The sequence below is a fragment of the Hippocampus guttulatus genome, chromosome 17 (genome assembly GCF_054856545.1).
Source record: "Hippocampus guttulatus isolate MCC_2025c chromosome 17, RoL_Hgut_1.0, whole genome shotgun sequence".
Taxonomy (NCBI): domain Eukaryota; kingdom Metazoa; phylum Chordata; class Actinopteri; order Syngnathiformes; family Syngnathidae; genus Hippocampus; species Hippocampus guttulatus.
In genome coordinates this window covers 10,705,866-10,727,808 of record NC_141277.1, presented here as the reverse complement: position 1 = coordinate 10,727,808, position 21,943 = coordinate 10,705,866, and the positions used below count along the sequence as shown (strand labels likewise).

Here is a 21,943-nt window from a genome sequence, read left to right as displayed (position 1 = left end):
GTGAAACTAGTGTTCGGTGGAAAGTTCCACCCCCCACCACCGCCCTCCTACTGCCGCCCACAATTCTCGCTCTTGGAATTTGTAACTAGTCAGGAAAGACAGTTTTGCAGGTGTTTGGGTCATAGCCACAGTTTTCATCTCAGTTTTATAACATGCAAATATCATCGAATTCAATCAACAACAATACATCTTTGTTGTCATATCATTATTTAAATGGCTGAAAAATGGCACAGTTGGTTATTTTTGGGACCAAAATCCAGAAGACTTGGAGAAACAGTGTGCAACTGACAGGAGAGCAGGAGATGTTCCATTCACATGTGCAAGTGCCACCATCATCCTGTTTCGACCCATCTGCCATCTAAGGCTCCAGAGGTTTAGTAGGTTATGCTGTATGACTGAACACTGCCAAAGCAATCACAAGTAATCCCCTCTAAAGCACTTCAATCCCACAAAAAAATTATTCTAATGCTGCATCAAGAGAACAAAGATGGGCAGTCTAAAAAAATAATAAACCAAAGCAAATACTCTACCCTTTTTCACAGTTTAAAAAAAAAAAAGCATTTCTTAGTATTTTGTTGAGTCTGTTATTTGCGTTTATTTCTTTTTCTAATGGCCTTCCGATCCACTGCCCACTGTTTAATGCGCCGTTGTTGGCGTTTTTTTTTTTTTATAACCAGCTGTCTTTTGTGTGACACGGCTCTTTGGGTCTGTCCTAATAGCAAATTAAAAAAAAAAAAATGAAGTTGGTGTCCTGGGTTCTGCTGAAAGTCTATTTTTGTTTACTGTATTGTACTATTGTAATCAAGTGTCAACGTGCATATTAACATATTTTCAACATGATGCAATACCTGAGGGTGGCATCGGCCAAAAATAGATTGTATCAGGAAATTATGAGTGCGTGAATGACAGAACCCCTGAAGTAAGGGTGGAAAACACCTCGGGTTTACTCTGAAATCACCGTACCTTTTGTTTCGTTTGTTTCACTTAAACCCACGTTGTGATTCAGAAGGACAAAAAAAAAAGTCAAAGAGCTCACCTCATCGCAATTTTAATACAGCTGCATATTGAATGGAACGTGACTAGCGATGACGTCGCGAGCCTGGCTTGTACGTCCGCGTGCTTATGTTTGTGTAATCGTGTTAGTCATGGCCTCTTTGTTTGCATATTAACGACATTGTCAAACCTTCGATCGCATTTGCTCCCGAGTCCGAATGTGCCTAAATATGGCCCCCTACACACTAAAATTAGACACATTTCATTCCTGTGGTCCATTCTAGTTTTGCCTGCAACCACAAATGTCTTCAAAGCAAATTTGCCAATCACAAATATGTTGGAGGACTCGCATGATAGTTCTGCTCTTGCATACGCACGCTGTGTTTCTGATATTCAAATGGCATAAACATCGTCAAACTTCACAAAATACGGATTGCCTATCTAAAATTGTTCCGTGTTCTTCATTTGCAGTGAAAAAAGCCAAGCTCCACGGACCTTCAGGTGAGCACTTTCACCAACGTTTCCTTTCCGCATGGTCACACATTTCCAGTGTTTGCTTTGGGTTGAAAGCTCTTGTTTGCAGGCAGGTTCCAGATGAAATGTGACCCCGCTCGGGTAAAATCGTCCTAGCTGGATTAACACTTGCTGAGAAGCTGGTGTCACACTGACTGTAATAGAGACTTTTAATACGTACATACTATGTATTTTAATTATTATTATTATTTTTTAATGTAGCACTTATTTTAGTGTAGGTAACTTGGAACGTTTATTGAAGAGCATTGCTCAAAAGGCATAAAGAGAAAGTCTTGAGAACATATTTAAAACACTGTTCTTGAGTTTACACTATCTTTACAGTTTAGGTGATGACTTTTAAGTGCTCTTTATTGTTAGTGGTTCATTTTTTTATTTTATTTTTTTTGTTTAGCATGATGTAGCCTTTGAAGCCAGCATGTGCAGCTGATTTAAGATCGCTGGTCGCTCAGTCCAAATCCCTGTGCTGTCCACCGATGCCAATCCCTCGTTTAACCTCACACCTATCTTTTAAGCCTTGTGACGTGTCCCACCAGAACAGCCAACGGCGGCGACGGAGCCGCAGCGGCTTCACGTGACATTTTGCTCCCACTCGCAATCAAAATCTGCCTTTGTGAAGGAGAATGGTCTCTGTTGCATAAGGTTATTTAGTTTTGATGATTAGCCAAAGTCTTAGCCCCGTGTGTTTTTTTATGAGCCCCCACCCCCATCCCCCGGAAAACACCAGGTGTAACACTTGCCCCAAAGCAAACATGTTTAATTCACTTAATCCTTTTGTCTCTCTTAGACTAAATGTAAACATGCAATGGGTATAAAAAGTCTACACACACCACTGTTTAAATGCCTGTTTTTTTTGGGGGGGGGGGGTTGCAAAATGTTGTTTTTTTTGCAAAATGAAAACCAAAAAAAAAAGAGCCCCTGGTGTATCATTTACAAACTTTTTCAAATATCTCCTTCAACTGTTGCTGTCGGCCTTTTGGTAGCATCCCTGATCATATTTTTCTTGTCTTTTCATTAACTTTGAAGGGACATCCATTTTTGGCAATGCCACCGCCGTGCCGTATTTTCCTGATGACTGTCTTTACTGTGCCGCATGCTATATTTAATACCTTGGCAATTGCTTTGTATCCTTATTTATCCTGACTGATACCTTTTGAACAATTAAGTACAAGTTAAAGGTCACGTTAATGATGGGGGAGCCTTAACTCTATATTTAGCATGCATGTCATATTTAGTTATTATTCTTCCAACAGCATCCCACTGGCGTTTCCTAAGGACACGTGTGTAGCAAACAAACTGTGTTATGCCAAAAAAACTACCACGAGACAGGAAATGAATTCTCTTAAACATCAATCATGCAGCGGTTCGGCTGAATTGATTATTACCAGTAGTTCGGTCTTTTCTGAAGTACAAAACACTCGTGACCTTTTCTCCTCTTTGCGTACACAGAGATTGTCTGTGACATGTATTTGCATTGTACTTTGACCACACCTTTAGTTAGGCCTCACTTTGGAACATCGGGTTTCTGGGAAACTGCCTGGCTTTCCGCTCACTCGCTCAGGAAACTTAAATTTGATAAGAGATTTGTGTTGCTGGGTTACTCCATGTTTTTTTTTTCTCCCCCACCCCCACCAACTTGGAGAATGATGAATTGACCAGCAAATATTGAAAAGCAGGCTCGGATATGTCTTAGGTTGAATGCGTTGTCAATAAGAGGTCGGAATTCAAAATGTCAGTCTTCCGACTGCCTGAGTTTTCCAGACTAATTTATAAAGAAAAAGAAAAAAAACACCATTGATCAATAATGGGTGAAGAGAAGTGGACCCCGACTATCTTGTCACGGGGAAAAAAAATACAAAAGTAAGCACAGCATCATGCCACCTTATGCAATGCAGAAATTTTATACTTAAAAAATGGGGAGGAACCTCCAAGATGTGTTTTCCATGAAGAATGTCCGTTAGCCACACCCCACCCCCCAAAAAAAACTCTTTTAAAAATTCAGCAGACAAGTCCTTGCCATCTTTGTCACAGTTACTTCGAGATGCAATGCATCAACAATAAATTCACCACAATCAGCACATTTCGTGACAATCGCCTATAGCCCAATGATTTTTTCATACGTCTTTTCCGGTGATCAAGCAGAGTTATAGTTGGCTTTTGAAAGAATAGTTTGAAAGTATTGTTTGGAATAAACGTGTTTGTCAAACTATTTATTGTTCACGATCGTTCACAGGATGTCAGGATTTGGCCATTCTCCATTGTGCTCTGTCAATGTTGCTTGTGATGGTGACAGCCAGCCTGTACCTGCCACAATTGCCCCACAGCTACAGAACTAAGTAGCATTCATCTAATCCATACATCCTCTTCCTTTATCTCATCTCGTCTATTCATGGGAAAACAGCCCAAGTGTGGCGCAAATCCGAGGCTAATGATATAAATCTAATTAGAAAATTGCTCTGAGCATCCCACTGGTTCCTCTGTAATATTGTATTTTCTTTGGCTTCGGTCACTTTGAGACACTGATTAGGTCTGTGTTCTGTCACTTTTGCCATCGTAGTCATTTCTTTTGTTTCAGGCCGTTAAAAAAACAAGATGCAAAAAAGAAAAAAAAAGGATTCCTGTTGTGTGCCTTGGGAATCCATTCTGTTGGCTGTACTGGCTTCTGTTTTGAAGGCAGAGTCAATGTTTTGTAAGTGTTTGTTTATTGAACATAAAACATATATACAGTAATAATTTGACAGAAAATAAGGTAGATAAAAAATGTAAAAAGAAAGAAATCAATCTTCATTCAACACAGTTATTATGTTCAAGGGAGTAGGAAGAAGTAAAAAACTTATCTAGTCCTACCCCGTTATGTGATTGTATCTAATAAATCATTTTTATATCAATCAGAAAAGAAAAAAGTAAGAAGAAAGAAGTCTCCATTAAGGCTCATACTTTACCCTTAACCGTGATATTTTTACAATTTTTGGTTTGTATCGGGATTATATACTTCCACACCCTGACACTCTTGTGTCAATTTTCTCTTGTATTCATAATGGATATTTATATACCTTTCTCTATTTATCAACTTAGTTCTGATTTATCATTATATTTAATGTGTCTCTGGGATAACCAGAACATATGACAAGAGTGCAACGAAGCAGCTGATGCCTTGCTTATTTTTCCCATAGTGTGTGTGTGGGTGTGCGTACGTGCATGCATGGGTGTGTCTGAATATTTTTTTAAATTCCATCAAGGAGGTCAGGTTTGCGTTTACTTTCTCCAAATGGAGGCTTTCTTTTTCTAGATGCTGTACGCTAGGCTTTTTGGCAACAGGTAGGCCTTGCCTTGGGCATGGTACACACATGCCTGTCAGGATTCTTTAGATGCTAAAAGATATACGGCTCAGCCATTCGTCAGATGATAAAACAAAACCATTCTGGTGTGAATGCTTTGCCAACAGGATATTATGCGCTCATCTTTTTTTATTTTATTAACTTTGATTCACAATACAGTGCAGTAGTTGACTCATGGGAAAATAGCCTTAATCCCTGACCACCGCCCAGTGATGACAACTGGTGTAGTCATTTGTTGCCTTTCGGTCATATTACCTGAGTGGCTGCAGTCGCTGCGTGTGAAAGTTTTTGTATTTATATTTACTTAAATCCAGCCTCAATGTCCAAAAGAGTTCCAGCAAATACTCGTACTGATATACTGTACTGGAAAAAAAGCCAACTGTTGCACATAAAGGAGTTTTTTGTCTGTACCTCACCAGTCAGGAGCGTATAGTGCTGTATTTTCCGCACTATAAGGCTCACCTAAAAGCATTACATTTTCTCGTGCGCCTTACAATCCGATACGCCTTATATATGGATTAGTATTCTGAATTCTTGGACGTAGTTTTTTAAATGTTCTGTAAAGCGCTTTTTTTTTGACAGCTGCAGCATTTGTGAAAACATACTATAAATAAAGCTGTATTGTATTGTATTCCTTTAGCGTAGCTCCATCTAGTGGATGCATAATGCAATCCTAGCCACTATTGTAGCTTCTATTCTAAGCGCTTTATAATGCAGCGCACCTTTATATATGGAACCTGTTTTAAAATAGGCCATTTATTAAAGGTGCTTATACCCCAAAATGCCTTATAGTGCGAAAAATACGGACTTTTAAATATTCCAGTATTATCATGTGGCATGACCAACTTCCATAAAAGGGCCTTTGACTCGTTGAAAAAAAATCTTTGCAGCCCTCCAAGTCTGTGAATTGTTTGAGTAACCCCGTGTTGTTTCAATCTTATTTCAGACAAATTCAACACTTATGTTACTCTGAAGGTGCAGAATGTCAAAAGCACGACAATCACCGTGCGAGGGGATCAGCCCTCCTGGGAACAAGATTTCATGTTGTAAGTAAATTAACTTGTAAGATATTGAACTGGTTATGTTTTTATGCTGTACTATATATACTTTATTGATAAGTGGTCCGACCGACATATTTATTCTGTATTTTATCTCCTTGTTATTCAACTCTTTCATTTCCTCGTCATACATCATGAAAGGTAGCCATTGTGGTCAGAGAGCTAGCGCGAGGTCGGACGGGTGTTTGTCTTTTGTTGAACACCGACATTGCGTCAGTGTTTGTTGTTCCAGACCCGCCGATACCAGTAACAGTATAGCGTGTGTGTTCTTTGAAAGCCAAGGCGTGATCACCTGACTCAAAAAAAAACTCAAATCAAATAAACGATGATGTCAGATCTCGTTTACGCGGAAGTTGTATATTACACGCACCACGTTAAGTATTCATTGCAATAGTTTGCAGTCATGCAGAAAGGCAAAGCACCATACTAAAAGGTGTTCCTGATATTTCAGTTATCCCATGCTTTGTTGCACTGTGCATTTTTCCCCCAAAACCCTTTTGTGTGCGACAAACACGTCCATGTCTAAAACGAACTTTTCTCAATTTTTTCTTCCACTTTTGAAAAGTCCTTGCACCCTAAAGGAACAATAATACATACAGACAGAACAGAATGGTGATTTTATTTACTCGACCACCATATACTGATTGCAGAAGCCTTGTTTAGAGAAGTTAAATGGCAAGCTAAAAGGCTCTAATCTGCCAGTTCAAATTATTCTCCCTGCACGACAAATTTATTCTATTTTGTTTGAGCCTATGATACAAAAAGCCTTTATGTCTGCACCTGGACACCATGGAAACCTTTTTTTTTTTTCGTCAATTAGCTGTTCACTTTGATTATCCTTTATCTCATCTTCCTTTTGATTGGCCCAGAGATAGCTCTAAACTACCGCAGATGAGAGTATGCAAATGCTGTTGTTACGCGGCTCCCTTTCAAAAAATTAATGTCCAATTTCATTCCTCCCATCGGGCACTGTTTGAAGCCTTTGAATATTGAGCTGAATGTAAATCCAGGCCCTAGAGGACTGCACTATTGCGTAACAAAAACAGGAACAGTCTTTTATGATCGTGGTTTGGTTCTTTTCGTGATTCTTGACAAACTGTAAAGGCTACATTTCTTGTGACATTTGTTCCCCTGAACTTAGTGCACCTCATTTTGCGGATGTTATGTATTTATTTTATTTATTTTGTGTTCCGCAGTGAGATCAACCGGTTGGATCTCGGGCTCATTGTCGAGGTGTGGAACAAAGGTCTCATCTGGGACACCATGGTGGGGACAGCCTGGATTCCTTTGAAGCGTATTCAACAATCAGAGGAGGTTAGAATATGATTCGCCATCCATAATATGATCTTGTGTGACTGTGCTGCATTGTCGGGCCGACAGTTTGTAAGTGAATAGAATCGTTTTTTGAAAAAATCCAAATGTCTCGTAGGAGCTCTCCACTGGCATTGCGCATGTTTTCATTTTCGAAATACATGCTTTGACATGTTCATTTTGTTTAGCGCTACTATCAAATTTGGAGTTGCTTTATGTAAAATGCTGTTGCCTTTAAGTCTTAATGTATGTATAAAGTCGCCTTTTTCACGTGCATTAGAAGGCAAGGTTGCATTGCACTGCAGGGTGTGTCAGTCAGGGCCCCACACCACCAGCCAAGGGGGGTGAAGGTAGTGAAGAGAATGAATGGAACAGTGCTAAGAATATCACATGTTGCCCCACTACAAAACACTATAAAGCGCTACAAGTACTTAAAAAAAAAAGTGCATACTGAATGTTCAAGTGCTAGAGGAATTGCACATAGAGTTCACCCTCCTATTGCACACTGCTGGGTTACATCTTGTTTATGTACGTAAGTCATTACACGTGCTTTCAAATTCTTCAAAATGCAGAGATTCTCTTGCCTGAGTTTTTGGTGACTCGCCTTCTCCCTCCTCAATTGCAGGAGGGCCAAGGTGAGTGGCTTCTCCTGGATGCAGAGGTCCTGATGAAAGCAGATGAGATATATGGCACCAAAAACCCGACCCCTCATCGACTCTTACTGGACACTCGCTTTGAGCTGCCATTTGGTGAGAAAATCCTTCTGACATTTTATTTTCTTAAACACTTAGATTCTATTCCGGACCTCCTTTGAATAACTCAGAACCTCATTATTATTATTATTAGAAGAAATTCAAAATGCCAGTTACACGCTACAGAAAGTACATATTGTAAAATAGGTCAAACGCTTGCTATTCGTGTTTACCTGGAGCAAATCAACCGTGACCCACACAATCTTAGTGGACTGAAATGTCAGCACCTGGTTTTGAAATCGACTGGGGCATGACTCACAGATTGAAGACGTCATCAATGCAGCCTGGTGCCCTATTGACCAGTGGAAGAATATAAAGTGTAAACTTCTTTTGTTTGTTCTGTCGGAATGGAACATAACCACATTGGCATCATGTTAACTGAAGCTGATGTTGTCAGTGTTTATTTTTTCTTTTTTTTTGTGCCTTTCGCCACTAGACATCCCAGAAAATGAGGCACAGTACTGGACAGACAAACTGGAACAAATCAATTCCATGGAAATCCATGATGAGGTATGACACCGAATAGGTTCCGAAAGTGCATTTTTAAAGGGTGACAAAGAATTACATGCTGGTTGTCATCCAGTTGTAAATGACCATTTCCTATTTTTGCGTACTTCTCGACTGACAAATGTGCTTGTTGTTGTGTTTTTCTCGCATGTAGTACACTCTAGCGGATGAAATCGATAGTCATCCATTGCCCCCCACAGCTTCGCAGTGCTGTGAGTAATTTCTACTTTTAGCCTCCAGATGGAGTCATTTCTACTTTTTGTACCACACAGGCTTTGGCATGCATTTGTATTCTTTCTTTCCTGGGGGATTTTTTTTTTCCTTTTAGCCACACATTTTCTTTTTATTAAAACTGTTGTTTGTCATGTTTTTTTTTTCCCTAAAATCAATTCATTTCTAATTGTGTTGGCCTCATCCTATTCTTAAATGTCTGCTTGCATGTCAGTTTGGTTTCAGAAATCTTTTACAGCCGTTGGAGGGTATTCACAATTCTTCCATCATTAGTAAACTCGGAGACACCACCATATTTTCTTTTCACTTCCCCTCCCTCCTTGATTTCACCTCTTATTTTTTTTATATTTGCACTTTCACCAGGCAACTATTTCGGATGGGCTGACTCACTCCGTATGTAATGAAATGATTCCCTAAGCCAATCCTCAGTGCCCTGTGCATGCCATTATTCCATATCGCCCAACAATATTTTGTCCATATACAGTGGATTCAAAAAGTGTACACATCACTTATCAATTGCGAGAATTTTGTGATTTGAAATATGAGACCATGATACGTCATCCACCCATCCATCTTCTATTGAGCTTGTTCTTATTAAAAATATATACATACATATCCACTGTTAATGTGACGAAAAACATATTTTTGAGAGGGGGAGTGAAACTAAAGTCAGATAAAGTAGTTGCTAAAGTGTGCACACCGTCATAACTGGAAACACGGTTATGTTCAGAATAAGCAAAACGCTTTCAAATTCTTGTCAAATGGGAGTCAACCCACAAAAGTTAAAGTACCTCTGAGGAAGCCCAAATAAAGTTCAGCTCTTCTCAAGGGTTTTTCCTTTTGCTTTCTCGCAGAAGCCTGAAAGTCATGCCGGCTAGTATTTGGAATGGTTCATTTTTCCCTCCACCTTGACAAAGGTCTCCCGTTCCAGCTGAAGAAATTATTGCTGTGCCATATTTTCTCCACTTGATGATGACTCTCCTCTCTGTGTTTCACACTACACGTAATGCCTCGGAAATTCAGTGGTACCCTTCTACTGACCGATACCTTTGAACAATGATGATGGAAGCTTTTTACAGGCCATGGCATGTGACAGCAAAAATGGCAGGAAATCACACGAGAAAAGCTGAACGTAATTTAGAGTTAAACAGAGTGGTTTTACCGTCAATGGCGGCAGGGGCGGGTGCTGGTTTCCATTTGACATGATTGGTTCATTCAGAGCACAGCTACATCTTCCAGTTATAACAGAGTGTGCCCACTGGTGCAACTGCGTTTTATCAGTTGTTTATTTGTACTTCCCCTCGAAAATATGTATAGATTTATTTTTCCAAATGCATTGCACAATACAGTATTTTTTTTTGTTTGTTTATCAAAAGAACCTGGCATTTGAACAGGGATGTCTAAACTTTTTATCGCCACTGTCATTTGATTACCTTTGTGTCAGTTTTTCCCCTTTTAAACCTTCTATTCCTCACTACTTCAACACCCTTATTCTCACCTTTTGTTCGATATATCTTCCCTGCTTTGTGCTGAATAAATAGATGATTGTTTTCATATATTTCCTGCATTTACACCCATTTTATACCACTTATCCCATTCCGGGTCATAACTGAGCAGGAGCCTATGCATCCTGACATTGACAGATATCGATTCACACTAAAATGGGCAATTTGAAGTCATCATCATGAAAATGTCTCCAAAGAAGGGTGATAATAAAAGGATCCAGATTACAATTACGTTGACAGCCGGCACTCTTTACACTGGTACACTGTGGGGGGAGGTTTATCTCCTTATCGCCTGCATTCTCCGATTTTGATTACAAACTATTGAAAGGCTGGCCATCATGGGAAAACAAATATTTCACTTGTGTTTAAGCAAATAAGATGCTTCCTTTTCTTGCAGCTTTGGATGACCAGGACAGTGCAGTAGATGACCGGGATAGCGACTACCGCAGTGAGACTAGTAATAGTTTGCCGCCACGTTACCATACTACAGCTCAGCCCAACTCCTCCGTGCACCAGTATCCCATTGGGCCTCGGCCACACCACCACCTAGATTCATGCACCGACTCCCTACACAGTTTTGAACTGGATTACCGAGACCAGAGAAGCAGGTACACATCACTCCTCACATTTACTGTTATTTCATGTTTATTTAAAATGCCTTTATACAATTATTGCATTGTTTCCATAAAAGCATTATTATTAATAGTGTAAAAAATGACACTTTTCTAGAAATTCGATAAACATCACACTGGATCAATTAGTGTATTCTACATTCACTTTTAATCTGTGCTTTGAAGGTTTTGACGGATTGTTTTTGCATGACAACCTGTCTTCATTTTGAACATATTTTGTTTGCTTGCTTTGTTTCTTGTTCTTTTTCTTCCTTTTTTGTTCTTTTGTCTGTTCCTCCTCCCTAATGCTTTCATCCCTGAAATATATTCACCTTAAACTACATTAGATCACTGAGTGAAAAAGGGCGCGTCAGAATTATACCAGTAGATTCTGGCATGGGTTGTGACGATTGGGAACGCAAATACAAACGCCGAGGAAAGCCTCAGCTCAGTGACTTTTTCGATAATCACCGAAACACTGCTCAAATGGCAAAGCCTTACCTTGAACCGACAATCTCAGCCCTTCGAAATATTCCACAAATGCCCATAATGTATCCTGAGGGCTATGACACGATCGATCGGCGGAGAAAGAAAAAAATCAGGGACACGGGAAGTTTTCTCAATAGAGAGGCACAACAATTGGGCGAAGAGGCTTTCCCCCTTGATATTGGGATACTCTGTGGGAAAAGAGCGATGCAGGAAGAGGGACAAGGCATGACATCCTGTCCCCAGGAATACCGAAATGGCCTTCTCTACAAAACAAGAATGTGGGCTAAAAATGAACTGGATGCCACCTTAGAAAATTATGCGGCTTACAAAAAGAAGCAAGATGCAGGTATGCAATCACTGTCTGATTTTGATTTGATGTTTTCTGGAGACCAGCACAATTTTTTCAGGGCAGAAGAGGATTTTGATGAAATTCCGTTTTCTGCAGAAGAAATGCCCCCAGTGATATCAAGACACAGAAGAGACGAAACGTTCTCCTACTCTAGTGAAATGGACAATTCTCCGGGATTTCAGGAAAAGTGCAGAAAATCTAAAACTGGTGGATGGGTACCCGATGCAGTGCTTTCACCCGTAGAAGAACCGAGTGAAGAATATGTAGACCCAATGGATGAGCTACAGTGTCTAGTCGAAACAGTTTCCGAATATCTTGCTGAAAAAGAAGAGGAAATTAGTAAATATGGTTCTCTTCCTAAATCAAGCAAATCAAGGCTATCATCTCAAGGAAGCAACAAAACAGATTCTGCTGGAGATGACCCCAACAATTTCAGCGATTCCAGAAGTGAAAGTCAATCACACACTCCCGCTGGAATTTCAGGTGTTAAAAATGCTGTGAGCTCCCTATTCAGTCATCTCTCAGACAGAGTTGTTGGGGGCCCCAAACAGTCTGTCACTGATACAAAACCATCATCTGTGCGGCCGCCGCAGTCTGGCATAACAAAACTGCTGTCCTTTATTCCTAAATCAAGCAGCTCTACTCCTGTAGCTGTTGTTTCTCCAGTGGAGCCAGTTTCTGAAAATGGGTTTCCTCTGCCTTCACAACCACCCTGCAAGGCCAAGATGCAAAGTGAAATTGACAGACAAGCGTATGCAGGTACTCCTGATATAAAGGTACCCAAACAGGAGTTAGGAACAAAACCTCAAGCTCCAGGAAGCTCTGTTTTGGAAAAAATCAACCCTTTAAAGCTGTTTTCGTCAAGAGATAGTCCGAGCTCAGGTGAACACAAGGGACAGGCAAAGCCAACATATTATCAAAGTGATTCACTTCTTGATCATAGTACTGTTTATCAAGATACACCACCTATGGAAGGCAGTCCAACAAAGGACAGTGTGTCTTTTGCTGAATCTGCAAAGGCTAATGGTGAAATACAATCCGAAAGCACCAATTTCTTTAGTCTAAGAAAGTCAGTTAGTTCACTGATATCCCCTTTCCCCCCCATCCCAGCTCACGAAGCCCCACCTGTGGCAGTATATCCAGTATTTAGGTCGTCCGAGGAGCCGGGACTTCAGAAGCAGCGTAATGATCCATTATCAAATACGAAGCTTAAACCGCCTTCGCTGTCCTCTGAAAATGTATCAACACAGCAACAAACAAAAACAGACAGAGGAGTGTTTTCTGGATTTTTTAAGTTTGCATCCAGTGAAGATGTCTGTTCTCCCGGAAACACAAAAACCCCAGAGCAATCACACCAACAGTCAACTTCTTTAACGTCTAATGTCTTTAAGCAAAATTCAGCCACACCACAGAAAAACACAGAAAGGGGATGGTTCTCGAGCATATTTAGCTCTCCTTCTGATCCACCCAGCTCAAACCAAAATACTAACCGGAACCCTCCAGATCAGAGCCACGTGTCACCCAGCTCACATCCAGAACATGCGTCAAATATGAAAACAGAAACACATAATCGGATGCAGCAGCAAGCTCCGAATCAAAGTTTTTTCTCAGGTTTTTTTAAAGGGAGCTCCCCTGAGGATTCTTCTCTGAGCTGTACTCAGCCGAAGCAAGTAGGAATGCTTGATTCAAAGGTATCAACGCTGTCTGACAAAATGTCACAGCAAGGCCCGCGAAACCAACAACTCACCAAAAGTGGTTCATCCTCAGAAATATCTATTGACGCTCCCCCACAACAGAAAATGACAGCTTCAAAGATGGGAGGGCTTCTGTCCGGTATACTGAAGTTTTCATCAACAGAAAATGCATTCCTCTCTGAAGAGAAGCATCAAGGAAACCTCCCTTGCAAGTACCCGTCCAAGCACATCACCTCTGGTGAACCTGAGAAAATGCAGCATCAGCAAAAGAAGTTAACAGAGTTGCTTCCATTTGCATCGGAAGAGAGTGATTCAAGCAGCCAATCAGTTCAGCAGCAAAGCAGTGCTCATTGTAATTTGACCCAACTTGACACGCGAAGTCCAAATCAAGGAACAGACTTCAGGAATCAAACAGCTAGATGGAATACTCAACAGGAAACAAATAAATTGAGCTTTTCGCGGCAACAAACAGTTCCTGTTAAGCAACCATCCTCCAAACAAGGTGGTATCTTTGCGGGTCTTTTTAAATTTGCTTCTGCTGATAGCATAAACACCCAACACCCCCCATCAATCCAACCTCATGAAAATGTCAAAAACATATCAAGCAATGAGCCAGCTCACTTGGAGAACATTCAGAGTTCTGAACAAAGTAGACTACAGGATCACACGACAGAAAATAGTCAAGCAGGTGGGTCTTTTAGACCATCAAAGTCCTCCACACAAGAGAAGCTTCAGCAACAATCAAAACTTCAAGTAAGAGGAAAATTGATCAATGTGGAAAATGCGCAATGTTATCAACAAGACACAGCGACGGCAAATCAATCTGGAGGGCTCTCCCATTTTTTCAACAAGTTCACAAAATCATCTAAGGATGATGTCACAACCCCCCATACATCAACAAAGCAACTGTTGTCTCAAAAGGGTCATAACTATGCTGGTCAAAATAACACACCATTGCAGACACTGCCAGATTTTACTCAAAAAGCTTCACAAAACCGCTTTGACGACAAGAAGACGACACCACAAACTAACCAACAGAGTGTTCTTTCTGAACTTGAAAATAAAAATGTTCTTATGGAATGTTTTGCCTATCCACAGCCTGATATATCAGGCCAGAGTGCTGAGGAACTATATCCTTCATCTCGATTGACAATGTGTGCTCAGAGAAGTTTGAGTCAAAGTAATGGTCCAAATTACTTAATTCCAAGACCAAGTAGACATGATTTCAAAAGTGCACCTGTGTCAATTGATTCTGATAGTTTGGACTTAAGAACATCAACAACTTTTGCAAGATCACTTCAGAGTCATGCAACATACTCATCATTCAGTGCTGGTAACTTACCTCAATTATATTGCTCTCCCTCTTCTCATACAAATTGCTCACTGAAGACCATTCAACCATATATTTGTGGAAGCATGCCCTCGTTGTATGAAACAACAAGCCAAAACATTTATAATGGTCAACTGTCTCCTTATCAAACAAGTCTCTCCTATGATGAAAATCAGTGGATCCACGGAAGTACAATATGGCAGCAGTTTCAGAATGAATCTTTGAATTCTCAAATGCAAGGAGAGGACTCGGGATATTCTCAGAGCAATGAAAAACTGTCATTTCAAGCTTTTCCTTGTGGCTATAGTCCTCCAAAGATCAATCAACAACTTACTTCCTCCATCACCTGGCAAGGTGATATTTGTCCTGATGAGCAAATGGAGCCATATTTTTCCAATGGAAACAGCAATGAGGGGTTTTACCCCACAAACGTTTGGAATAGCCATGAAGAGTCAGGAAACCTCCAGCATTCATCCAGTGAACAGGGAATATTGAATTTAACAACTAAGCCTTGTACAGCAACCCTGGGGAAATGGAATTCATCTCATGACAGCAGCACTTACAGCTTGAATGGAATTACGTATCACGAAGGTTATTATGAGGAGACCGCACCAAGCTTGTCTTACTCTGCGAACTGGCATCAAGGGATAGATAGCAACACGATCCAGCAAAGTCAATGTCATTTCAGTCGTTCGAAATACTCAAATGATCCTTCAACTTTGAATCATGACATGGACGATTCTGTATACCTTGAAGACACAGAATGGTATCAGCAGTGGCTTGCGTTGTTGGAGCAAGGAATGTGGTGGCCGGCCGAAGATGGTGACTGTGGTTACTTTGTTTATACTGATCATGAGTACATTTATGCCTTGCTCACAGATTCAGCAGGTGAATATGTGTATGCATGCGCTCCTGAAGAGAACACTTCTGGAAACGCTTGCGGTAGCTTTCCCAGTGCTCTGCTTTTCGATGAAATGGTTCTAGTGTGTGGCTTCAAAATTCCACTCTATAATGAGGATGAGCTTCTGTGGTTGCCTGGTCAAGATCTGAATGAATCTCAACTTCTGAATGCCCCTTTAGATTTGTCTGCAGCTTATAGAAAAGGGAATCAGATCATGAACCTAAATCTTGAGCAGTTTGCACAAATGTTTGAAAATTCTTTCTTGTCACCAGAGCAGCAAGGTATTGATTTTACATCTTATACATTAAACAAAGTTCGTATGGATCCAAGGCAATCCAACCGCATGGCAGAAGACCAATTTAAGTATGTCATTGACCTTTCATGTCATACCAAAGACTATCAGGGTCCTCAGTGGAATAGCCAAGTGAATAGAACATTTCTGGCTCAAAAGGTTGCTGTTTCCTTGAATTCCACCGCTACTGTGAGATCAAATCAGCAGATACTTTACAAATGTTACCAGCCCAGACAGCAACGTCGTCCATCCACTGGTGTTACTGTGAAACATGTTGATGATGTGTCAGAAGAAGACTGGAGGAAGATAGTTGCACCGGGAGAAGCACAACCAAATCGTCAGGTCAAAAAGATTTCTTCCCTCCTATCATCTGCTGTGGGCAAAAATACTTCAGTTGAATCAATACAGACTATCTTATCTTCTTCTAATCAAAGAGAGCCTGACAATACAACAGATAAACATTCTAAAAATGTGTTTTCATCTGGCTTACAAAGTTTGAAGACAAAGTTCATCAAAGAAGAAAGTACATCTGGAAGTTCACCAAAAGATGCACAGGGACGAATTCTCCCCACACTTTCAACGGCGAATCAAGTGACCCCTTCACCAAAACAATCTCATACCAATTCACAGAAACCTAGGTTGCCACGACAAACCTCAACAGAGACCACCACAGTGCCTTTGGGATCAAAAGAATCTCAAATTAAAGATGGGCTCCCTCAATTTGCAACTGAGAAACCAGTGGATATAACAGTTGAGAAAACCTTTGAGCAACCAGGCTTCATGAATTTTCTAAAATCTGCAGTTGGCATCGAGGAACCCAAGCAAGAGTCGCAGAAAGTTTCACAGACATCTGTCAAAGGGCAAATCAAAATTGGTAACGCTGCTTCTACACAAGCAGGTGCTGGCCCAAATAAAGAGCCTACAGGAGTATCAAATATATTTGGATCAATCAGCAGCTTATTTAATAGTGATCCCTCCACGCCACAGAGCAAGGACACACCCAGGCAAACCGCAGAAAGAACAAAGGGTATACAGAGACAGCAAACACTGAACCAAAGTAGCGCATCTGGTCCAGAAAAAGACCTCCCCTCCAAAAGATCTGAAGCATTCACTTCCACTGTCAAGGACATTTCTGTAACCCAATCGGAAGCGACATCACTATCTGAACGGACAAAACAAGAAAGCAAAACAAAACCCTCTGGTGGCCTGTTTGGATTTTCAATTGGAGAAATTTTAACAGGAACAACAGCAGCAACACAGTCTGGATCTACAACTCAAACAAACAAGTCGGCTCCAAAAGAAGAGTCATTCAGTAAAAGTTTATTGTCAGTGTTCAGTGGCTCAAATCCACCACAATCTCCTAGCACTGGGCCTTGTCAAGCAAATGCCACAAACACTACTCAACATTTTCCTCGAGTCGAATCTCCTGGTAAAGGTTCATCAACAATGTCTGAAGCCTCGTGCTCCACATTCCCTCCTTCTCAAAGAGAGCCCAGCGATGAGGTGCCACAACAGAAAAATAGTCTTCCAAAAGAACAGCAGACAGGTTTTTTTTCATTGTTTGGTGGTACAAACACTCAACCGTCTCAATCTCAAACAGGAGCTCTTCTAGGGGGAATTATTTCTGGATCATCAAGTTCAACCGAAAACCCAGTGAAGGGCCTGTTTTCAATATTTAGCGATCCCAGTCCTTCTCCGGCCCAGTCCCCAATTGCCTCATCTCCACAACAAAAAATAATTCATCCGCAAGCTCAACAACAAAGAGGAGCTCATACACAATCAAAACACCAGCCTCATGAACAAGGGCAACATTCCACATCTGTTCTGGGAGGGTTATTGGATGGGTTGTCTACCTCAAGTGAAGGTCCCAGAAAATCATTGTTCTCCATGTTTAGTACCCCAAATGCCTCTCAAACACCAAGAGCAGGAGGACATACAGCTGCACCATCCAAAGAACCTGGTAAAACCAAACCTGCTGTTGTATCACACATTGGGGCACCTACACAATCAACTCCTAAATTGTCACCTATCATTAAGTCTTCCAGCAAGGAGCCACTGCAGTCTTCGCAAAGTCCATCTGTGTTGAGCACCTTGGTTCGAGAAAATATGAGTGAAGTTTCAAGTGAATGTTCAGGGAGCAATGACAAAAAGGACTCAAAGGAACTCCAATCTATTACAAGGAAGGCATCTTTGAATCACAGCACTTTAAGTGCTGGTTTTGAAGTTGAATGCCCTGATATTTCATCAACCGACGCAAATTCTGAATCTACAGCTGTCCCGAAGCCAACAATCACGAATAGTGCACCTGAGTACCTTGCTCCTCTTGAGGAACCGCCAGCTCTGTCTATGATCCGGGAATCAGGTCAGGCATCTTCAACAACAGAATCAATTTCAGACAGTCCAGCAAAAGGTTTCCTTTCATTATTTTCTGGCCTTACTAGTGAATCTACTAGCGAAAGCCAAAAAACTCCATCTCCTGCAGCAAAAACATCTGAGCCCAAGGATGCACAAGCTAAAAGTATATTTTCTGTGTTTGGCACATCCTCACCGCAACCCGGATCTCCGTTGGGAGGTTCTCTATTAGGGACTATGTTTGGAGGCTCATCATCTCAAACTGCCTCTTCTCAGCCTGGAGGATCATTACTCGGCGGTTTATTTGGAGGCCCTAGTCAGCAATCTACTCAGCAGACTGCACCGACTAAGACTAGTGGTTCTGTTCCTCAGACCGCAGGAACTCAAGCAGGGGAATCCTTTATTGGAGGTTTATTTGGTGGATCTTCTACTCGGACAGCTGGATCTCAGACTGGAGGGTCCATTTTAGCTGGCATATTTGGAGCTCCAGTAGTATCAACCACAGCAACACAGGCTAGTGGGACATTGGGTGGACTCTTTGGTAGGGCTACCACACAAAACATTGTACCTCAAAATAGTAGCTCTGTAGTGGAAGCTAGTCTGGGAAGATCAGCTACTGAACAGACGACTGACCGTTTTCCTGACGCCTCAGTTCCAGCTGAATTGCCTGTCAGAAATTTGCCTTCAACGTTCAAAGATTCTCTTCCACCTGCATCGTGTGCACAAACAGTTACCCCAAATTTAAATGATAGCAAAAAACCCACTACTCTTTCAGAACCTGCTCCACGTGGATCATTAACACAAAGACACAACACTGACAATAACACAGTCCAAGCTTCAGGTTGTGACGAATCTTCAACAATTGTCACTGTCCCTCAAATTGAAGAACAGCCAGAAACATTACAGAAAACTGCTGTTACAGACTTGCTTCCGGTAGAAAGGGTACTTTTAAAACATGGCAACATAGATGACCATTGTGATAAAACAGACAAACCAGCAGTAGCAGATAATGCTGCTGAATATGAAACGTGTATTCTAAAGCAAGAACTTGCAGCAACTACCATTATAAAAGATAAGTCTACTGAAGATAAAACGCCACCTAAAACTGAAGAGGAGATGTTACCTCCACCCATGATTGAGGTACAACAAAAGACACCAGCGGCGGACAAACAAGTTGGGAATTCATCAACAGAAACAGTCACAAGCTTTATGTCCTCCCTTTTTAAACCAGTAATGTCCTCTGATGCAGGGCCTCAGCCTCAAGAGAAAAGCTCCCCTTTTGGATTCGGAGGATTAGCTCCCCAAGCTGCTGCTAGCCAACATGGAGCTTCACTATTTGGGAGTATTTTTGGTGTTTCCACTACTCAGTCAGCACCTCCCCACTCAGGTGTAAATGTATCTGGAAATTTAAACAAGGGCCCTGATCCCCAGTCTAACACTGACAGTCGTGCAACAACTTCTGGAGGGACGATTTTTGGAATGTTCAGTGGACAAGCCACTATAAAACCAAATGTTCCAAAGACTAGTGGGCCGTTACTGGGTGGGCTGTTTGGAGGGACTGCCACAGCAGCACAGTCTGGTGGTTCTTTCCTTGGAGGAATGTTTGGAGGGCTCACGGCCCAGGCTGCAGGATCACAAACTGGAACAGCAGTTCTTGGGGATAATGAGAGGGCTACATTTAAGGGGATGGGACAGCCACCCAAGACACCCGAATCACTGCTAAATGAGCAGAAACCAAAACCTATTACTACCCGACAACCACATGTTACAAAAGACAACTTGGCAACAAATGGTACTCTGACAGATTCAAATCAAGTTGTCGACTCCAATCAAGTAGATTGCACTAAGGAGGAATCCAACACCATTGTAAGTAACAATGAAGTGTCACCCGAGGCTGCTCATCCAGACACCACAACGCCCACAAGTAAATGTGAACTCATTTCCCAAATTGATGACACAAAGAATGAAATGTCAACCGTTACGGAAAACATTCAAGAGAACCCCATTCTCACCAAGGAACAGTCTCGATGTGAAGGTGACTTATCTGTCCCAAAAAAGAATTCAAATACAGCCCAACCTGTTCATAATTTTCAAAAAGATGCAGAACCAGCTCAAGCGAAGTCTTTGTTCGGTTTCACATCAGCGCAGAGTGATGCAGGAAAATCAATTGGATCTTTATTTTCACCAGCAGTGACATCTGCTTCTTCAGCAAGTCCTCAAACAGAAGCAGGCAGTTCTCTTTTTTCAGGATTAAAAACATTATCTGGTGGTCTTTTTCAAGAAGAAAAAACTATTACTCCTTCATTATTTCGGACAAAGATTGGATTTCCCTGGCAAACAGAACCAGTAAAGCAAGCCACTCCCTCAGTAATAACATCTCAGCCAAAGAATAGTAGCAAGCCAACAAGTGCTGAAACGCCTCAAGTGCAAAACGTTTTGACATCTGATGCCCCAAAAGGTGAATCGGTAGGTTCCACAGATGAAGTAGCCAAACCCCAGATATGCATTTCCAGCCCCGAACTAGATTCCCCACCATTCTTGACCTTAAAAGATACCAAAATGCTTGTAGAAACAAACCCTTCTGCAGGTACTACTAATGAAGAGCCATTGGACAACCCATCAAAGAGGAATCTGTTGAATTCAAAAAGGCTAGTAAAAGCATTATAAATGGCATTGTTCCTTACCATTTATGATGTAATTACACCCCCCTTCCCACCCAAAAAGGCTTTGCAACCCCGCCTGTCATTTTAATGTAACAAGCCTTTGTTTAAATTAAGTACAGGACATATTCATATCATTGTAAAACACGACTCCATGGTCAAACACATTTTACTTTATTATTTTTGAGCATTATAATTCGGAGCCCCTAAGGTGACATGGAAGGAAAAAGAAAACACCATGTTCCCTTGAAAAGATAACATTCCCTGGCATTTTTTGTTTTTTTTTTGCGAAGGAATATGCCAGAATGACTTCTTTTATCTTTTACTTCTTGACTCGTGTTTGCAGCCCGTGCTGGCTGTGGTAAATGTGTCACCTATCGCTTTGGCTCAGCAGGGTCGATCATTTGCGCCTTAATTTGACAACTCTTTTCAAATTGTCTAATATCACATTCCTTCATTTTGCCAGACTTCTTAAACTGACATTTCAAGCACCCAATTAATACCTGTCCGTGTTTCAAGAATTGAGGGTACTGCTTGAAAATATTAACCAGAGCACAGAATCAACCATGTGCGCAGAAGCTGAATTTACCGGTGCATTACAGACCATTCATGAATCAAGACGTTTTCTGTTGCAATTGTTTCTTAATTATTCTTCTTACAAATTGAGGTCATCCTTTTGGAGGGCTTCTGTAAAATTGCTTCAGCAAATGAATTTTTTTTCTGTGGACTGTCATTTGCTGTTGATTGTTGACAGCATCTGTACGGAAAATGTGTTTGACCATGGGAATCACTTTTGTTTTTCATATTCCTAGTTGATACGATACATGCTTTGGTTTCCTTTTTCCATATTTCATTTGTGAATTATTTGTACCCCTTTTGTATATAAATATACTATCCTGGTAATTATCAACTCTCAATTTTTAACTCTCAGGTTGAGTGTCACAATTACATAGATGTATACAAATGATACATTAATCACACCTATGCATATTTCATTCTTAATTCATTTGAAGTCATCTATAATTGTTGGTGATTTGTG

The 21,943-nt window shown here is 41.0% G+C and overlaps 1 protein-coding gene across 11 annotated transcripts in view; it reads left to right on the top strand.

Annotated features, from left to right (window-relative positions):
- Positions 1 to 21,943, top strand: part of LOC147192098 (protein unc-13 homolog B-like) — a 52,798-nt gene that overhangs the window by 4,445 nt on the left and 26,410 nt on the right. For 8 of the 11 annotated variants that reach the window (XM_086135881.1, XM_086135880.1, XM_086135879.1 and 5 more), the window contains exons 2-9: positions 1,465 to 1,494; positions 5,809 to 5,908; positions 7,117 to 7,234; positions 7,857 to 7,980; positions 8,420 to 8,493; positions 8,645 to 8,702; positions 10,624 to 10,834; positions 11,185 to 20,892. In XM_086135881.1, the coding sequence (XP_085992007.1) occupies positions 1,465 to 1,494; positions 5,809 to 5,908; positions 7,117 to 7,234; positions 7,857 to 7,980; positions 8,420 to 8,493; positions 8,645 to 8,702; positions 10,624 to 10,834; positions 11,185 to 20,892 (10,423 nt within the window). Of the gene's footprint in view, positions 1 to 1,464; positions 1,495 to 5,808; positions 5,909 to 7,116; positions 7,235 to 7,856; positions 7,981 to 8,419; positions 8,494 to 8,644; positions 8,703 to 10,623; positions 10,835 to 11,184; positions 20,893 to 21,943 lie in introns of those variants that run through there. The other 3 variants (XM_086135882.1, XM_086135883.1, XM_086135884.1) reach the window with 3 other exon arrangements.